Here is a 19,102-nt window from a genome sequence, read left to right as displayed (position 1 = left end):
GAAAATCGACTTTTGCCTTCTTTCTTTGCTCAAAAGATGTTAGTGTAATCGCTTTTCGAATGATTTTTAGATAAAGATAACTGTCGTATTAAGATAATATTTTTTCATAATTGACTTAAATATGTACTTGAATGGAAGTATACCTTATTTTTGCTGACACTCCCCGCGGTTCAGTGTAAAGTGCCGTAATAAATAATGGTAAATAATTAGCCTTCGGCGCTCGGTGTTTCAGGCTCAACGAACCTCAGTTTACAGGACGTAGTGTTTTTTTGTGAAGATTTTCTAAAACGAGATTTATATGCCATAGAATATTATTTATTACCGTAATTTGTTGTTCCATTACCCTCAAAAACTTGGGTCGACTTATACATGAGGCATATCATAAATTAATGTGAAATATTTCATGGCCAAAAATCAAAGGTCTAACTATAGACGAAGTAGACTTACAGAGGAATATATATATATATATATATATATATATATATATATATATATATATATATATATATATATATATATATATATATATCAGTAAACGGTAACACACATATGTATTATAGACCTTTGGAGATACTGCTACTATAATCATTAAGAGTCGTTGTGTAACTCTGCTCGTTGTGGTCTGGTGTGTTCCACCTTGGCTTGTTCAGTAACCTCCAGTGTTCACCCTCGTTCACCTGTTCTCCACTGATCGGCTAGGATGTTCCTGTTTATTTTGTGATAATTCCTCCTTATCCTCTTCTTCCTCCCTCCTTTCTCTTCTTCCTCCTCTATTCCACCTCCTCCTTCCTTCCATCATCATCATCTTGTCAGCCTCCGTCTGATCACCTTATTTAGAGCAGCCTCGCTCGCTCTGCATCATGGAAGTAAATGAATTGGATTATGTAAATATTATAGAAATACTAACAGGATTTCTGCAGATAACTTGGTAAATGAATTTACATAAAATTCAATAGAGCGTTAGACTTTCAGACTCTGGGGACGTTTGTCTTTTTTTTTTTCTTCCCTTTTCTGGCCGCTTGACGAGGTGTGTGTGTGTGTGTGTGTGTGTGTGTGTGTGTGTGTGTGTGTGTTGGGAAATGTATATGGTGTCCCGCTGATCGACTTTAGTTCCAAGGAGGCTGTTGAATAAACCCAAAGTGATGAAGAGACGTGTTCATCGAGGACTCTCCTTGATAACAGTCTAAGGATCAGTAGGAAGCCAGTGCAAATGCATGCGATGGCGGCGTCGAGGACCTTCCCGTTGCCGCCCTAAAGGAACCCACCTTACCTTGCTACTGCGTGGGGCGCAATTTCTCAGACATATACGCGAGTTTCAACCATCGTACTTACTTGTAGGATTTCGTAATAAGTTGCGAGAATTGTGGGTTCGGGGAGGTGAAGGCATGTCCACCGGCAGTGCTGGATGTCGCAAGAGATTGTGAGGATTGCGATAAGTGAGGCGACAGATCCCCTCGGGGCTTGCTTGCCTGGCCCGTACAGAAGGCCAGAAGGGAAATGATATTCTTGTGACCTTAGAAATGTATCTGGCTGTGGGTAGGGACCAGCATCCTAACTTTGGCAACAGCACCGTTCTTCTCCTCTCTGGGTTAAGGACGCCGCTATATTGCGACGGTAAACATTTCCCGGCGAAGTCTTAGTCTGTAGAAGTTGTTCCGTATGGTTCTCTAAGCTGTGATGTTGATAATGATATGATCATAACAACAATAATGATAATGATAATAATAATAATAATAATATTATTATAATTATTATTATTATTATTATTATTATTATTATTATTATTATTTTATTATTATTATTATTATTATCATTATTATTATTATTGTCTATGATATCATCATTATTATTATCATTATTTACATATTTGCCATTTCCGAATGTTAGTTGGATATTGTCGAATATTCAGTTCCAGGGAAGACCCTGTTCAGGTGGGACGGGCGAAACAAGAGATGCTGTTGGTGTCTTGCTCTTTGTTAAGCTCCTTGTAATCCTGTGATAAAAGATCCTCTAACCGTTGGTAATGTCGACTTCATTTTTTTTTTTTTTTTTTTGTAGAAATTAAAGATAAAGTTCGTCAGAAAGTAACAGTAAGATTTTAGCTTGAGCGTTTGTAGCTTTAGACTGACGTAAACAAACAGATGTACTGGGATGTGTGGCAAATGGATTTTCATATCCATAACTGCAAAGTTTTAAATATGAGTAGCAAAAACGAAGAGGCGAACCACGGTATAATTTCTGTTGAATTGCAAAAGGTAAATGAGATAAAAGACTTGGGCGTAATGATCTCTTGTAACCTGAAACCAAATAGGCATTGCATAAAAGTAGTGAAAGAGCGAACCAAATTCTTAGATTCATTGGTAGGACCTTCGAATTTAAGTCCAGGGAAATCATCCTTACTCTTTACAATTCATTGGTTCGTCCACATCTTGAATACTGTGTTTTGCTCACCCTGCCTTAATAACAGGTAGACAGAAGGGAGAGTGGAGCGCCGAGCTGCCAGTATGATTCCTTGGCTGAGAAACAAACCCAATGAGGGCAGATTAAACTATCTGACTAAGAAGAGAGAAGGCTAAGAGGTGATCTAAGACAAGTCTTCAAAATTATCGAAGTCTTTGATAATCTTGATACATCAAAGTCACATAAGACTTGATTCGTCTGATTTTACTGATCGTAGTGGATAATTTTCTTCAACAGGATTCTTGATATATGGGACGATTTGCCAGTAAGTTTGACTTGAAAAATATTTCGCTTCAAGCTCACGACTTACATTATTTGGGCCTCCTCAGCCACACTGGCAATTTGCAGATCATTTTCTTTGAATTATCTGTATACCATCTACCTTTTACCACACTTATCTATCCGGATTTTGTGATATCTCCTTGTATTAGAAACGGCTTTGGGAGTACCCAATGGTCTGCTGCTGTTTGAATTCTTTTGTATTCACTTGTATTCCAACAGAACATTGGTTTGTCTGTAGCTTGGTTTAGGAGGATCGTCTGGTGGGTGGCTGGCCTACCCATGGTGTTAAATGATGAGTTAAATATCTAGGTGAACCACAGGTTTGACTTCGTAACCCTGTAACTCAGGAGTGTTGTGGTGGTGGGAACTGCTGTAGTGTGACAAGAGAATGGAATACGAGTCACCCTTTTCTGAGAAAGGGGCACACAGATGTAGAATGAGAGGCTACACTAACCGTGTGAAGACCTGGTGTTGGCAGGGGTGTCTACGCCTACACTCACGAGGGAGGCCAGACAACTACGTCATCTCAGACCTAAACCCCCCCCCCCCCTCACCCTCCCCTAACCATTTAGTTATCATGTGACGCTCTGTTATCTCGCGTCCCGAAGTTACATTCCGCTTCTATGAGAAGTTTAACTTTCCAAGTTGTTCACGGGGTCAGAGGCCGTATCCACCACACTTACTGCAAGGCCGGGGTACCCAATCCCAGCACAACCAAGTTCGCTCGACCTTGACGGAAAGAGACAAGTCCTTTTTTTTCTCTCTCTCTCTTTAAGCAGACTCATCACAGATGTTATTAAACGTATCCATGAGAGCATTAAATGTTGTAGTTTGCGACACAAACTTTCGTAAACCACCAGTTAACGAGTTGTGATGTGCCAGGGATTCTGGGTGATCGTCACATTCATCGTAGTCAGGAAATGGCCGGGTTATAATAACTTTGTCAATAATCCCGATTCTAAGCTGAGATTAGGGCTATCAGATCATCATATCTTGATATCAGGACATTATTAGTACGTATGTCGTCCCCTAAGCCCAGCATAAAGATATGGTCTTAACCAATAAACGCGTTTCGTAGGTTAACGCAGAAAAGACACCAGCCAATCAGAGCCCTGCTTTCTATTCGAGCGTGAGGCCATTCGCCAAGGAAGGTGGAGAGGGACGTGTATCACATTGCTTACCATTTAGTCAGCTTGTGAACGAACTCTGTATCATATTTCCAAAAGGAAATGATATTTGCACGAAATAAAAGTTTGAGATCTGAGCAACTACTGTTGACGATGAAGTTTTGTATTACAGTTTATTGTTTCTGTACCTGAGGTTTCAGTGGACCCAGTGTTGGCTGGTTCTGTACCTGAGGGTACAGTGGACCCAGTGTTGGCTGGTTTTGTACCTCAGACTACACAGGACTCAAGATCCAGGTGTCTGTTACAGTTTGCTTGCAGTGCAACCTCGATCGGGTGGAGTCCGGTAACACCTATATATATATATATATATATATATATATATATACATATATTGGAATGGATCACAATTTTGCGCGTGATCAAGATATTCCTATGAGTCCACGGGGAAAATGAAACACGAAAAGTTCCCAAGTGCACTTTCGTGTAATGATCCCATCATCAGGGGAGACACAAGAGAGAAATAAAAGTCAGTTGATGTACATCGAAGAGACGAAGCTAGGACACATGTTTACCAAATGGCGTCCTAGCTTCGTCTCTTCGATGTAAATCAACTGACTTTTATTTCTCTCTTGTGTCTCCCCTGATGATGTGATTATTACACGAAAGTGCACTTGGGAACTTATCGTGTTTCATTTTCCCCGTGAACTCGTAGGAATATATATATATATATATATATATATATATATATATATATATATATATATATATATATATATATATATATATATATATATATATATATAATCCATTACGTATGCATTATGGTCATTGTGGATGATAGTTAGGTGGTGGCCAGAAGCGGTTGAAGCAGAGACATAATGCAAGACACAGGTGTTGAGGAAGACCTTGTGTCTGAGCATCTGGCCTCTGACCTTGTTTTCCCTCCACAGCCTCTCTCTCTCTCTCTCTCTTCTCTCTCTCTCTCTCTCTCTCTCTCTCTCTCTCTCTCTCTCTCTCTCTCTCTCTCTCTCTCTCTCTCTCTCTCTCTCATATATATATATATGTGTGTGTGTGTGTGTGTGTGTGTGTGTGTGTGTATGTATATGTGTGTGTGTGTGTGTGTGTGTGTGTGTGTGTGTGTGTGTGTGTGTGTGTGTGTGTTACGAAGAAAGGTACGAATGTATCAGAAGTAGTGGACGAGTCCGGAGGAGTTGCAGGCGGGGTGAGGGGATGGTGGTCGGGGGGTGGTAGGGGGGACATTATAAATGACCGTCTATCTTATCTGTGTATCTGAAGCTCGAGAACATTGTCCAGGCTCGCTGCAACACAACACGCACACCTTTACGCCTGCCGTCCTGTACAAGTGGCCCTGGCCACTGTATAGGCTGTAGCCATACACGTAGAGATGTTGTTATACTTTACGTACACCTTACGATGGTTCCGGTGATTTACCCTCTCAGCTCGTCTTACGTTACCCACACCTCTCGATTTTTTGTTCAGAGATCTTCTGTGGAGCTGCGAGGGTAGCAGACCTGTGTACATAATGTAGTCTTACACATGTTGGCCCCATGGCTATTGGAGTCTAAGGTGTATGTTACTGTAAGCTCATTGGACGAATCACTGTACGGGTGGGTGTCTTGTGTACGGGTGGGTATTATGTGTACGGGTGGGTGTCTTGTGTACGGGTGGGTATCTTGTGTACGGGTGGGTATCTTGTGTACGGGTGGGTATCTTGTGTACGGGTGGGCATCTTGTGTACGGGTGGGTATCATGTGTACGGGTGGGTATCTTGTGTACTACTTTTCTAAATGTTTGCCGTCATTGTGGCGGTGATTAAGGAGTAAAGCCAAGGACATGAAAACATTGTAAAGGTCATTCTGGGGTCTCTCAAGATTGCCTTTCTCCCGTCCTAACCACCTGATTTCAGTGGTGTAGTTATACTAGTACGGTTAGCTGATGGGTAGGTAGGTGGTGGGTGTGGCCATTAGAGGCGGGAATGTGAAAGCACTTCCCTGTGCTCATCCTGACGCAGACCACAGCGAGACCTGGACACTTCGAGTACTGGGGTCATGACACATTGGTCGTGGTGGTTCATTGTGGAAGTCGTGTGCCTCACGACGGCGACCTGGGTGAGGGGTGACCTAGGTGAGGGGTGACCTGGGCCCTGTGTGATGCACTGGCTTCCATCGTTTCCCGCTGCTGTAGTGACGCGCCTCACCTTCTGCCGGCAACGTGGTAATGGTTGCCTCCACCAGAGGTGTACTGCAAGGGGTCACACCTACAGGAGAGGAGTGGAAAGGTGTGTGGTAGATATATATATATATATATATATATATATATATATATATATATATATATATATATATATATATATATAAGGACACGTGACTGTACGTATCATGGATGAGGGAATGAAAATGTGTAAATTGATGACTGGTCGCAGACGAAGGCGTGGCGGATGGAAGACTTTGGAATCTAGACAGTAGTGGACAGTTGGTCAAGATAGTCGACGTCTGCTGTGGCCCTGCTCTCCTCCGTGCCACACGTTACCGGTCCGTCCGAGGACGCGAGAGCATCAGCAAAACATCTTTATCGCTCTTGCTTTTTCCCTTTTTTATGACCGTGAGTATCGGTCGATGCTTGTCTGCGGTGCTCCATGTGCTGAACCTGTGATAAGGAGGGACGGAGGGGGTGGCTTTCCTCCCTCACCCCCCCGCCCTTGCCGTGCTGGGCGGGGGGTCTGGGATCCTGGAAGACAATGTGTCAAATTGATTACCCCCCGCGCCCTTTTACCCTGCCTCTGTTGTCATGTAACACACGGGGATCACGGAGGGAAAAGCCCCTGGGGGGAAAGAGAGAGAGAGAGGGGGGGGGGGGAATGTACAGGTTGCGGGGAGGGAAGTAGGGGGAGGGGAAGGAGGGGTTTGAATCGCATGGTGCAGGGGGACGTGCCGTCCCGTCGCGCCATCAGATAGGTTATCGGCAGATTACTGCCCTCCGGACGGCTGCACTTCACTTCGTACCCACCACCTCCGCGTTCCGACGCCCTCCCGCCACACGCCATCATCGGCCGGACATTGAACGCAGTACACCTGCGTGTCGCTTCGTCCATGAGGCGTGGGGGAACGCGCGTATAGGGCGTTCCACCGGACTCCCACACGACGGTTGAACACAGGCTTCGATTTTACAAAGTCGAACGTCTAGGGCTGACGCTCCTATCGCTGGAGCTGATAAGTGTTCCTGGTATTTACCGTCGTGTTCTTGGAGTGGCACTGGCTCAGAGGCAGACGGGATTTGCATGTGGTGTCGGAACCATAATTAAACCAACACCACCATCAGGTTTCCTAGAATCTGAGGCCAGCTTCCCAGGACCCTCGTTTATCACTGTCGGCGGGATCTTCCCCGCCCTTGCTATCCCCTGGTGGGACGGAGTACACACACACACACACACACACACACACACACGTCACTGTAATTATAGTCAGTTATATTGTTTTATCTTATATAATTTTCTTTGTCATTCATCTTTGTTACTCACTTCATGTGATCCATTTATTCACCCTGTCTGTATCTTGATCAAGAAAATGTGATACTGAAGCTTTAACTTCAGCTGAACTTTTGCATCTCACAAACGCAGTGTGAGGGGGTGGGGGTTGGAGGCCATCAGTATTCACCGGTTGTTTGCGACTATAGATAAGATTATCGTCTCTCTCTCTCTCTCTCTCTCTCTCTCTCTCTCTCTCTCTCTCTCTCTCTCTCTCTCTCTCTCTCTCTGAAAACGTCATCTGTCCTTTCTCTCTAAAATCACGTCCAGGAGGCCGAGGCATCGCCGCCAGCTTTGTGTGTCCCCGGTCAGCGCTGAAGGCCACACAGACACCAACTGTGTGTGACAAGGAATTGTTCTTCGTGGCGTGTACTCAACCCCTAGCTGATTGACAACCCACCCTAACCCTTAACGTCATGTGTGTGTGTGTGTGTGTGTGTGTGTGGTTTGGGCCATCATACGGAAGTAAGTTAGGTAGAACAGTCCTACTTACCTTCTTTCGTATTATAAACGCATCATTACTCAACGTTCCGAGCGCATGGTTTCCTCCTAGCTGCGCTGCCGCCTCTCCTCGCCTGTACTCACTATAGCAGCGGCAGATCTCTGTGGTAGCGGCTATCCAGTAGGTGTAACGTTATCTTTCTTCAGCTGTAGACGCTCTGTAGCTGTGGCTCTTATGTAGCTTTGGCCCCTCTGTGATTATAGCTTCCCCCCTAGCTGTGGCTCGCTGCAGTTGTGGTGGCCGGTGACTGTTCTTGTAGATGCTTAGGTTGGCCGCCTTGTAGCCTAACCCCCGCCCCTCCCTGCCTCCTTTACTATATCTCTGGTCCTACGTTGATCTGCTCAGGTCGCAGCTGTGGCATCGTTTTCCTTGCTGTGGCTCTGTAGTTGTGGGATGTCCGTCACTCAGGTGGCGGTGAGAAGTGGCCGGTTTTCAGCACTGGTCCACCTGCTGCCTAACCCCGCGTGGGCCGCTGCCACGTCTGCACGGTGGCGTGTATCACCTCGTGTTGTGTCTTGACCGTCTGCCTGACCTCCCCCCAACAAGGTGAGCGTGTCTCCCCCACCCGCAGCAGCCTGCCCAGCTCTAGCGACGATTTCTAGGAAGAGGACGCGTAGTTCTGAGAGGTTCACAAGTCATCTAACGAGGGTGAACAGGGCTCTGGCCAGCCGGTGTGACAGGGCCAGAGGGCACCTCTCACACCTGACAGGGTTGACCCTCTTATATTGGTCTCAAGGGTTGATGACCCTCTCTCTCTCTCTCTCTCTCTCTCTCTCTCTCTCTCTCTCTCTCTCTCTCTCTCTCTCTCTCTCTCTCTCTCTCTCTCTCTCTCTCTCTCTCGTCCAGCGCTGCCAACGCCCAGCCTGGTGGACCGCCTCTTATCAGGCTGGCAGTGTTGCCATGGTGCCACAGGTGCCGCCACCGTCGTGCCAAACGTCCCCGACCTTACCCAGCTACAGGAATCGGGGTTCCTCATGAGATGTTGCCCGGAGCCGAGAGCAGATGAGATGATTGCTATCGTGGCTTCCCTGGGTTCTTGGGGGAGGGGGCTGCCAGGCGCGAGATTAGATAGTAACTCTCATGTTGCGTATGTGGCTGATGATGTATCAAGGGAACATCCTGGTATCTTATGGTATGATGACCTCATACGTGGCCAGACATGGCCTGCCACCTGCAGTCTTACTTAAATCACGCCTTGCATGAATGCTATTCCATTTATCAATTTTCCTGCCATATATATATATATATATATATATATATATATATATATATATATATATATATATATATATATATTATTTTTTTTATACTATTCGCCATTTCCCGCATTAACGAGGTAACGTTAAGAACAGAGGACTGAGCCTTTGAGGGAATATCCTCACTTGGCCCCCTTTTCTGTTCCTCTTTCGGAAAATTAAAAAACGAGAGGGGAGGGTTTCCAGCCTCCCACTCCCTCCTCTTTTAGTCGCCTTCTACGACACGCAGGGAATGCGTGGGAAGTATTCTTTCTCCCCTATCCCCAGGGATAATATATATATATATATATATATATATATATATATATATATATATATATATATATATATATATATATATATACGTATATATGAAGATAGAAGGGACTCCTGGAGCAGAAATTTTTTAAATATCGGACAAGGAACATACAAATGAGATCCCTCTATTATAGAGAAAGTTGTGAAAGGGATTATCAGCTGTTCATGAGGCAATGTTGTATTATGTAAGTTAACCTTGTGTCTGGTTTTACCTGGGTGAGGTCATCCAGGACATCTCGAGTCAAGGCCATGTAAAGGATGGGTCACGCAGACTCTTGTGCCAAACACGACTGTCACTAATTACAAGGTTACGTGACCCCAATCTCTGTTTTCTGCGGTTCTGAATACATAACCTCTAGTGGATCTGTTTGCTCACACTGTAACTCGTTATCTGAGGGTGTGGTAATACACGAAAGCGCTCAGGATCCTCGTGCCTCCTTTTCTCAGTGGTGTTACTGCATTTCTATGAAGTCATGTGTGTTGTGGTTTTCTGTTTTCTGCATATATATATGTATATATATATATATATATATATATATATATATATATATATATATATATATATATATATATATATATATACAATATACAGACAGAGAGGGAGTGAGGTTTGAATACTTGCACACAAGAACAGAAAGAAATACAGCGTGTGTAGGGAAGGTCATGTGGAGTATTACAGGATCAAACAGGGATCTTGAGAAAGTACAATTTAGTCGTCCGTGGGTGTTGATAGATGAGCTCCCAGGCCAAACAGAAGGTGGCATCAGTACTGGCACAGGGTTGCCAATCCCAGGTGACCGCTTACATGATGGTTAGGGTCGAGGGAAGACGTGTGTTGGTAAGCTGGTGACAGAGAGGGACGTGGTACCGGCACTAGACGTAAACATCCATCGGAAATTTAGTGTCATTCTAAGGTTGCTGGAGAGTATTGTCTTGAATCTTACCTCAAGTTTTTCGTGGAGAGGCTTCTACCCCTACAACTAGGTCTTACCCCCACAACTAAGTCTGCGTCCAAGATGTTACGTTGGGCCTTTGGTCGACCAGACTATTGGAGACTGCAGCCCGCAGGCTCACGTAGCAACTACAGCCTGGTAGGTTTGTTAGACTTTGTAGATCCTCGTCCATAATCTTTTCAATTTCTCCACTACGTACATACATCCCGTGTTGTTCTCGACGGCTTCAGGCAATGTCTTGAAGAGTCTTTGGCAGTGGGAAAATTTTACAGAGTCTTCCATGCCTGTCGTATCAGTATGGAAACCCTGTCTTCTAGGATTTTCCAAATGTAATAAAAGAATTACCTATCTCCTCCAGTTGCACTCGAGAGTCCAGCTTCAGTGCTTTCAGTCGATCCCACTGTTGCACCGCCTCTGTGTGGGAGGAGAAAGATCTTTGCACACTTTCTGAAATTTCGCTCGTCTTATTATAAGGTGATATTAGTACACAGCAGTAGTGTGTGTGTGTGTGTGTGTGTGTGTGAGGTTGTTAATAGTGGTGTCCTCCTGCCTGTCTCGAAGGTCTGCAGGATCGACTCTACCCACCCTTATGGAGGGGGCAACTGTGTAGTGGTGTGGGCAGCGTAGTGGGCTGAGCTGTGCTGTGGTTTGATTGCTGTATTGGCGTGTGCGATGAGGTGGTATGCGTTATGTAATGTGGCCGATGTGGTGGTGTGAGTTATGTAGTGGTGTGGCCGATGTGGTGGTGTGAGTTATGTAGTGGTGTGGGCGATGTGGTGATGTGAGCGGTGTAGATAGAGATGTTAGGACGAGACGATAGATAGACATGAATAGACCTGATGATAGATAGACATGAATTTGTCATGACGATGGAGAGACATGGATAAACCTGACGATAGATAGACTTGATGATAGACTCGTATTTACTAAGTACGAGAGGGTATCTCAGATATTTTGCATCAGTCCGGACAAACTGCTGATGGACCTACCGGACAGAGATGTATGGATCAATGATTTGTCTCATTAACCAAATTATTTAGGGTGTTTTGTTGCGTAGGTGTGCGGGCCGCGGCCATAAACAGCTTACGTTATCAGTGTCACAACGGTGTAAGTCGGCCCCAGATCCGGCTTTAGGGTTAGAAATATCGCCACAGTCCCAAGATGAAGTGATTTATACGGTACGCCTCTAGCTTAATGGTACCGTCGGGGGGGAGGGGGCAGATTGTATGGTACGCCACCAATATGACGTTACCAACGCGAGGTACGTTATATGGTACGCCAGTAGAATGAACGTTAGTGTTTTGCGCTTGTTTCGTCTACGAGCGATGGTCGGGCGGGTGATTTAATTCTCTTCAGTGATGTAAGGGCAAAGAGTTGTACACAGGGCCTCTCCCGTGAAGGTAGGGTAAGGAGTGTAGTAGGTTGGTCCTCACAGTGATGTTAGACTGGCCTTCCCAATGATGTTGAGACACTTTTATACTTAGAGCATCCCTTATGATGTTAGGGCAGAAATATAGGGCCTCACTATGGGGTAGTGGCAGCAGTAGTCTGCGCGAACGTGGGAGGGTAGCCATGGTTGTGGAGACCTGAGCGGGAACAGCTGCTGTAAGGGGCCAGGCCCCTCGAAGACCCTCTGAAGTCTCATTCCCTCTTGCCCTCGTATGATCCCATCATTTGCTGCAGCGACACCCACCACCAGCTGGTATCCTTAAGTCTCTGATGATAGTAACGTGTCAGGAAGCGACACCAGCTCCGAGGGACTCCTCTCCTCACGGGGGTTGTACAGGCTCCTCCGTGAACCATATTTCAAGGAACTCTAATTCCTCAAATCTCCATTTGTGTATTTATTTCTCTCTATGTCGCTGCGAGTCAGATTAACTGGTGGCAAGATAAGGCGTATCTGATAAAAAAAAAAAAAAAGGTATGAAGGCCAAGGATTCGGTACGTTTGGAGCTCGTGTGCAAATTTCAGAGCGTCATCTACAGCCACAGCGACCACAACACTTCGTTCCACTCGCCCTGCAGGCGCGCCATTTTTTCAGACTTGCGCTGTGCTGCACCTCCTCCTGCCCTGCCCTGCCCTGCCCTGCCTGAAGTGAGTTTTAACAAGCGTTCTGAGGACTGACGTGCTGGCGGTCTTCGTGTACTGTGTAGGGGTGGTGCTGTGTGATCGCTGGATTGGCGATGGTAGCTTATTGTGTGTAGTAGTGGTATCTGTGATGGTGGCTTGGTGTAGGAGTTACCGCAAGGGTGTGTGTTTACTGTGACCCCAGGCAAATAATTACCTAGTTGCGGGGGGGGGGGGGGGGGGTGTCTGCAGTACCACCAGGTGGGGCTACCTCGCCTACAGTGTATCAGATGACTGTGGACTCTGGTTTAACGTCTGGTACGAGTGAATCACATCAGTCATGGAGTTCTGGCTCCAGAGGCCATCTGGATTTTCGCCTCTTCACCAGTGAATGAATTTGTATAAGTAGTCGTTGTGCCGTGCCTGAGCTTGATTACCTTAAATGCAAGCAGTCTCTAAACTTATTCATTTTCCTGTTTTCAAAAAGGAAGATGAATTTCGAAGACCACTCGACTTACATTTTCTAACGTAACTGAGTTTTTTTGAAGTGCTGCAATGCCCAGGCAGCCACCCACGTTCATTGGCGTTTCTGTGGGACATTGTTTTGTGATGTTAGTGTGTATGTATAGAGGGAGGGGTGCGGTCAGTATGTGTTCAGTATCTTCAATGTTTCATTATGGGCATGAAGGATCGTGGGATGTGTTACGTCAATAATCTATACGCCATTTCCGCGTTAGCGAGGTAGCGTTAAGAACAGAGGACTGAGCTTTATAGAGAAAATCCTCACTTGGCCCCCTTCTCTGTTCCCTCATTTGGAAAAGTAGAAATTGGAGGGGAGGATTTCCATCTCTTGAACATTCTCTTACTATCGTACAAATTCTTGAATTTCTGTATGTTGTTTGCGAGAGCCACGTCCTCACTTCGTCTGTTCCAGCCGTCCACCACTTGTACTAGTATAGTACTTCGTCAGTTGGTTTTATCACAGGTTTCGTGGTTGGTTTCCCGTTGTGTCTATGGATGTTCTGCCTTTACATCCCTTGAGGAACTGATCACTTGCCTGATTCATCGATCTGTTTTAAGATCTTGAAGGTTGTGACTAAGTTACCCCTCAAAGATTATGATTTGGTCACCCCTCACTCTTCTCCCTCCCAAGAGAGGCAAATTTAAATCCTGTAGCATTTCCCTATAACTCAGCTCTCTTAATTCCTGTGCCATCTCTGTTGCTCTCCTCTGAACCTTCTGTATGATTTTTTGTGCTTCTTTAGGTGCTGTGATCAGACTTGCAAACAGTTGCTCTCATTAACTATTCTCTTGAAGTGAGACTCTGGCAACAGGTGAGGGACAGTGCCGACTCCCAAGTCTTTCTCATACACTGATTCCTGCAGCCTTTTCCCCCACTGGTTGACATTCATAATGAGGTCGTCTTGTACTGTGTCCCATTACCATTACTTAACATGTACTCGGGTTGTACTTCGTTGGCCATGTATCACACCAACTTCTGGCATTCATCAAACCTCTCTTGTAAACTGATGGAATCCGCCACGCTGCTTATCGTTTCTCTTAAGACCTATGCATCACCTGCGAACATATTCTCGCCAGGACAACTTCCTCCCTTCTGACGTTACGAAAGGAGGCCTGCCATTCTCCTCTTTTGATCTTGAATTTATTACTGACGTTCAGGAGGTTGGTCCTCTCCTGTAGATCGGTGTGTTTGGACGTTTATTATGATACTGGGGATCTTAAACGCACATTATGTTCGAACATGGTACGAGGACGGGTGTTGTGACGAAGCAAACCTTGTCTGTAAGACGCATGTGTACGTGTATGAAACTATTCTCCAGCACCAGCTCCTGTCAGTAACAGCTCGCTCTGTGGGTGGCATTAATTAGAGGTACAGGGCGTGGTGGTTGGTGGTTCGTTGTTGGAGTTGATGGCAGTCGACCTGTAGGAAGTCATCAAGCCATTAATATTGGAGCTTATATTGCTACGAGTGCCGATATAGACTTAGTAAAGAAGACATGTTTCTCATGATCTGATTTTATTGTAAAATCTATGGCTCTCTCGCCAGAAAATGATTCGGTTAAAAAACAGACGTGTGGTTTGATCGAGGGAACCTAAGGACGCCTTCATTAGACCACAAACTTGCACCCGCACATTCGCCTGTCTTGGAGCCGTCCGTGTCAAAGTCTGATGGTCAAATGCGATTTGGTGAAACCGCTAGCGCATTCTCCCTGTTGTCAAGGAATAACCCGGTATCGGCGGTGGAGCTGGGTTGTTCCCGTGGCATTGTATTTTCCGTCACCTTCTTGTGTTAATGTTGGTCCTGTGGCACGGGATGTGGAGCCTACCGGCCTGAGGGCAGCGTTCCGCCAATGTCCACAAGATGGTCGTAAAGACGTACAGGTTGGCAGGCCGGATGGTCTATGTTTCGTGTGCAGGCCGTCTTGATCCCGGGCGTTATTGTCATTTGTCATGACGATGTATAGCCGGGAGGAAGGGGGTCTTTTTCTCTCAACTTCCATGCGTGCGGCCTGTATGCAACTCACAGCTGCACGACACATTCTCAGTCATATATTCTCCAACACATCTGTCATCCTCAAGGTTGTCGCAACTCTGCCGAAGCATGTATAGATCTCTGAACCGTCGTCCATTTTGGATCTGACGAGGGTCATAGTGTACCATCAGTGATTTTCTGTCGCCACCCCAGTTTGAATACAAAGTACTTCATGATGTCTAACTTCTTACAACTACAGATCACCATATTTCTATGTAGTTTGCTCTTGAGTCTGCGGCCAAAGTGCAGGCCTAGAGATCTTAATGAATGTCTTGGGGGAATCGGGTTATTTGAATCAAGTTGTACACTAGGAGTTTTATGTGTAAACACCCGCTGCTGTATTGGTATAGGAAAACTTAAATCTCCCATTGTGAACTGCAAATCCCCACGGTTGTTGCAAGGGCAGCTCGAACTTGGCTGCAGAAAATTGTGCCTAAGTGAATGAATGCCATGTTGCTAAGTCGTCAGCATTGAGGGAATATTTAAGATCTTTGGGGATGAGTCTTGATTGCTGAATACTTTTTATCATAATATTTGATAGAATTGTGCTGAGCACATCCTTGCCGCACGCTATTTGCTTGCACAGAATTGTCTGAATTCACTGGGAGGTGTTGAACTTTATATGACAAGTTTCGGCTGGTGAGATTTTTTATGTGAATAGGTAAATTACGCCTGTTTGAGCCAACTTCGTTGCTCTTCTTGAGCCGTTATACTGAGCGTGCAACTTTAAGCCCCTCGGTGAACATTCGCTTAAGCACCTTCGCTCAACTTCCGCTTCAGCTCACTCGCTGAACGGCTGTTTATGCTGAACGCTTACTTGAGCCCCTCTTTTAAACACCTGTTTGAGCCTCACCGCTGAACACCCATTTTAGGCCTCCCGTTGAGCGACTGATTACAAATGCAACATGAACGCTTATTAACCTTATACGAAAGTGAAGATTCTTTTCCTTGAACTGCCACAAAATAATATTTCCTCGTGTTGCACACAAGTTTAAATGCATTTCAGAACATGAAGAAGACGTAATAATCGTATACATATCATATGACGTCGAGCAACAGATGGCAGCACGAACCAGGTGTGTGTTGGGGGGAGGGGGGGGGGGGGTGACTTATCTCTGGGGAGGAGTGAGGGAACAGTACCACCGACACTGCGGCAAAATGTCGCTTGTCAACCCTCACATTAATTACTAAGACCACGTCAAAATACCATCTTTATTGTATCACGCAAAGAAAGATTGAAAGGGAGCAGATTAAAGCACGGCATCCCATGGTAATGGAATATTCAAAGGCTTCTTAGATTATATAAAGGGACGAATCTTAGTAAGGCAAGTAAGCGGTTATCACAGACAGGAAGAGAAAGATATGTCCATTATCATCATCAAAGAAGGTCTTGTTTGTGTGGATGATGCTCGGTTCTATAATTGTCGCATGATAATGATTGTTATATGGCTGTTAAACATACGCAACCACATTGAGTGTGTGTGTATCTTAACTAATGTGGAAGTTAGGCACAAAGTTCAACTGATGTATGTATTTTTGGGTTATTAATAGCTATCTGTGGCTCCAGGTCATAAGACCAAAACACATAATAAGCAACACATAAAGTTACGAAGTATCAAGCTCAGAATTATGTTTGATGTGATCTTTTGAATGGACTGCATGTCGACTGCTGAGTAATTTTGAAAGTAGAAATCGGTTTATGAGCTAAATATCATAATTATAGATTTAGTAAGATGTTGGTTTTGTGTTACGTGTTCTTGGTGGATGTCTTTGGTGGATATACCATAGATAGGATGCACGTTAAACATATTACAAAATGAATTTACAAAAAAAGAAAATGGTTGGGTTTTATGTAACTAACTTTAAATGACAAGAAATAGTTTTCCCTACGTAATTTGTAGTTCATGCATAGGTCAGCCTAATATGAGGTCGTATTTATGTTCGGCGTATTTAGTGTGCATGTGGCGGGGGATAAAGTAATGAATACTTTCTATGATTCTTGAATTAGAGGGATGGGTTTTAAGAGTCGAGTCATCTGGGAAGGGCATGTGGGAGGGTTTCCTGGGAGTGCAGTAAGTGAAGGAGACAGAGAGAAGATTGAAGGATATTATTCAGTAGGGTTTAGGACTCAACCCAGCTGCTCCGTTATCAAGCAATCAAGAAAATCCACACTGTATGGGACTAGGTTTCAGAGTTATCGACTGTTGAGTGATCATTTAGCCAGAAACTGTAATATGCAAGGTAAACAGACATACGTATAAAGAAAACATTATTCAGTTACTATCTACTTTGACTCGCATGCGTTCAAATCGATTTTTTTTCTTTTTTGCTCTGTCTTGCCTTTAAAAAAAATTCAGGTTTATCTAACACAAAATGGGATGTTGTCTATGAGAAAGGAATTATCCTTTTTTCATATAGGAAAATAAGTCGACTGTTTACAAATTGCATAGAGTGGTTGGTGACCTCACCAGCGGATGCTTAAAGTCTCCCCTGCACTCGATCTGCTGACATACTTAAGCTCCATCGTCTTTTAGGTGTGAATTCGCGTAACGTTTAGGATTCTGAAAAGAATCTCTCTCTCTCTCTCTCTCTCTCTCTCTCTCTCTCTCTCTCTCTCTCTCTCTCTCTCTCTCTCTCTCTCTCTCTCTCTCTCTCCTGTTGCTTGCTCTTCTCCCTCTCCCTTCCTCTCACCACCACCACTACCGCTGCTGCTGCTGCTGCCGCCGTACACTCCCTCATCCCTAGCCGATGTACACGTCATGCTATATTTACGCCTCATGTATTAATCGGGCGGCCCAGGATGTGTACACTCATGCCTTACCGATTTCCTCTTTAGGCAATGCGATCTGCGCTGGGGACGTGTTGCTTGTACGTCCTTCTATGTTGCATTCTCCCAACCATCAAGTGAAAGCAGGACCTGCCTTCCTCCATATATATCTATATATATATATATATATATATATATATATATATATATATATATATATATATATACTATATACAAAGGTAGCGGTTTCGACAACCAGATGGGAGAATGTATTACATGGGTTGTGTTTATATTGGGTCATGTAGGACAAAGCCAGTCAGTGAGGACGACCCGGTGTGTGACCAGCCAGTCAGTCAGTGAGGACGACCCGGTGTGTGACCAGCCAGTCAGTCAGTGAGGACGACCCGGTGTGTGACCAGCCAGTCAGTCAGTGAGGACGACCCGGTGTGTGACCAGCCAGTCAGTCAGTGAGGACGACCCGGTGTGTGACCAGCCAGTCAGTCAGTGAGGACGACCCGGTGTGTGACCAGCCAGTCAGTCAGTGGGGACGGTCCCTGATGGTGTGTGACCTAATTCGTCATCTTCAGGCAGAGTTTGCCCAACACTGACACGACCATACGGTGTGACCTCCCGCACGACTATGTCTGATGAGTTAACGAAGTGTTGATGTTCGCTGAGCAGTGCAGCCAGCCTCTCCTGCCGCCTCGTCAGTATTATGATTAGTACAATACACACAAACCAACTTGTCAAGGCCATAAGTAGAATCAATATACAGATGATAAACGCACCACAAACGTGACCTGAATAAGAATGAATATATTGATTTCATGTCAGAGTATATATATATATATATATATATATATATATATATATATATATATATATATATATATATATATGCAGGTAAAACCACAACGAAACAGAAAATACGGTGTCAAACGCTTTCGTGAAGTTTCAGGGAACCAGAACACAGTATACCAACCGCCACAGGGCGAGACATGCAAATGAAGTAAGAAACAGGTGAAGGGATTAGGGCACAGGTCACCCTCGATGACCTCACCTCTCTCAAGTTACAGATATGTTCAGGGAGACATATGTACGATTTATTCACATACAAAGCTATCTGATCTGTATGTTGCAACATTTCCATTCACATCATTGTCTCTACACTGCTTCACAAGAGACGATTCAACACTATTTCTATCCATTACTTAGTTGTTGTGTGTGATGACATCGCTCTAGTCAAGATGATGACCACAAAATCTCTAAGGTGAACAAATACTGCATTAGAAT

At 44.8% G+C, this 19,102-nt stretch overlaps 1 protein-coding gene across 9 annotated transcripts in view; it reads left to right on the top strand.

Annotated features, from left to right (window-relative positions):
• Positions 1-19,102, top strand: part of LOC139760666 (uncharacterized) — a 231,972-nt gene that overhangs the window by 185,159 nt on the left and 27,711 nt on the right. Inside the window, exon 1 of one of the 9 annotated variants that reach the window (XM_071684166.1) lies at positions 10,414-10,559. The exons of 7 other annotated variants lie outside the window; for them this stretch is intronic. In XM_071684166.1, coding sequence (XP_071540267.1) covers positions 10,485-10,559 — 75 coding nt within the window. In that variant the 5' untranslated portion in view covers positions 10,414-10,484. Of the gene's footprint in view, positions 1-10,413; positions 10,560-12,329; positions 12,516-19,102 lie in introns of those variants that run through there. One more of the 9 variants, XM_071684159.1, reaches the window with a different exon arrangement.

This window comes from Panulirus ornatus, chromosome 37, assembly GCF_036320965.1.
Source record: "Panulirus ornatus isolate Po-2019 chromosome 37, ASM3632096v1, whole genome shotgun sequence".
In the NCBI taxonomy this organism is placed as follows: Eukaryota; Metazoa; Arthropoda; class Malacostraca; order Decapoda; family Palinuridae; genus Panulirus; species Panulirus ornatus.
This window is presented reverse-complemented; position numbering and strand designations above follow the sequence as displayed.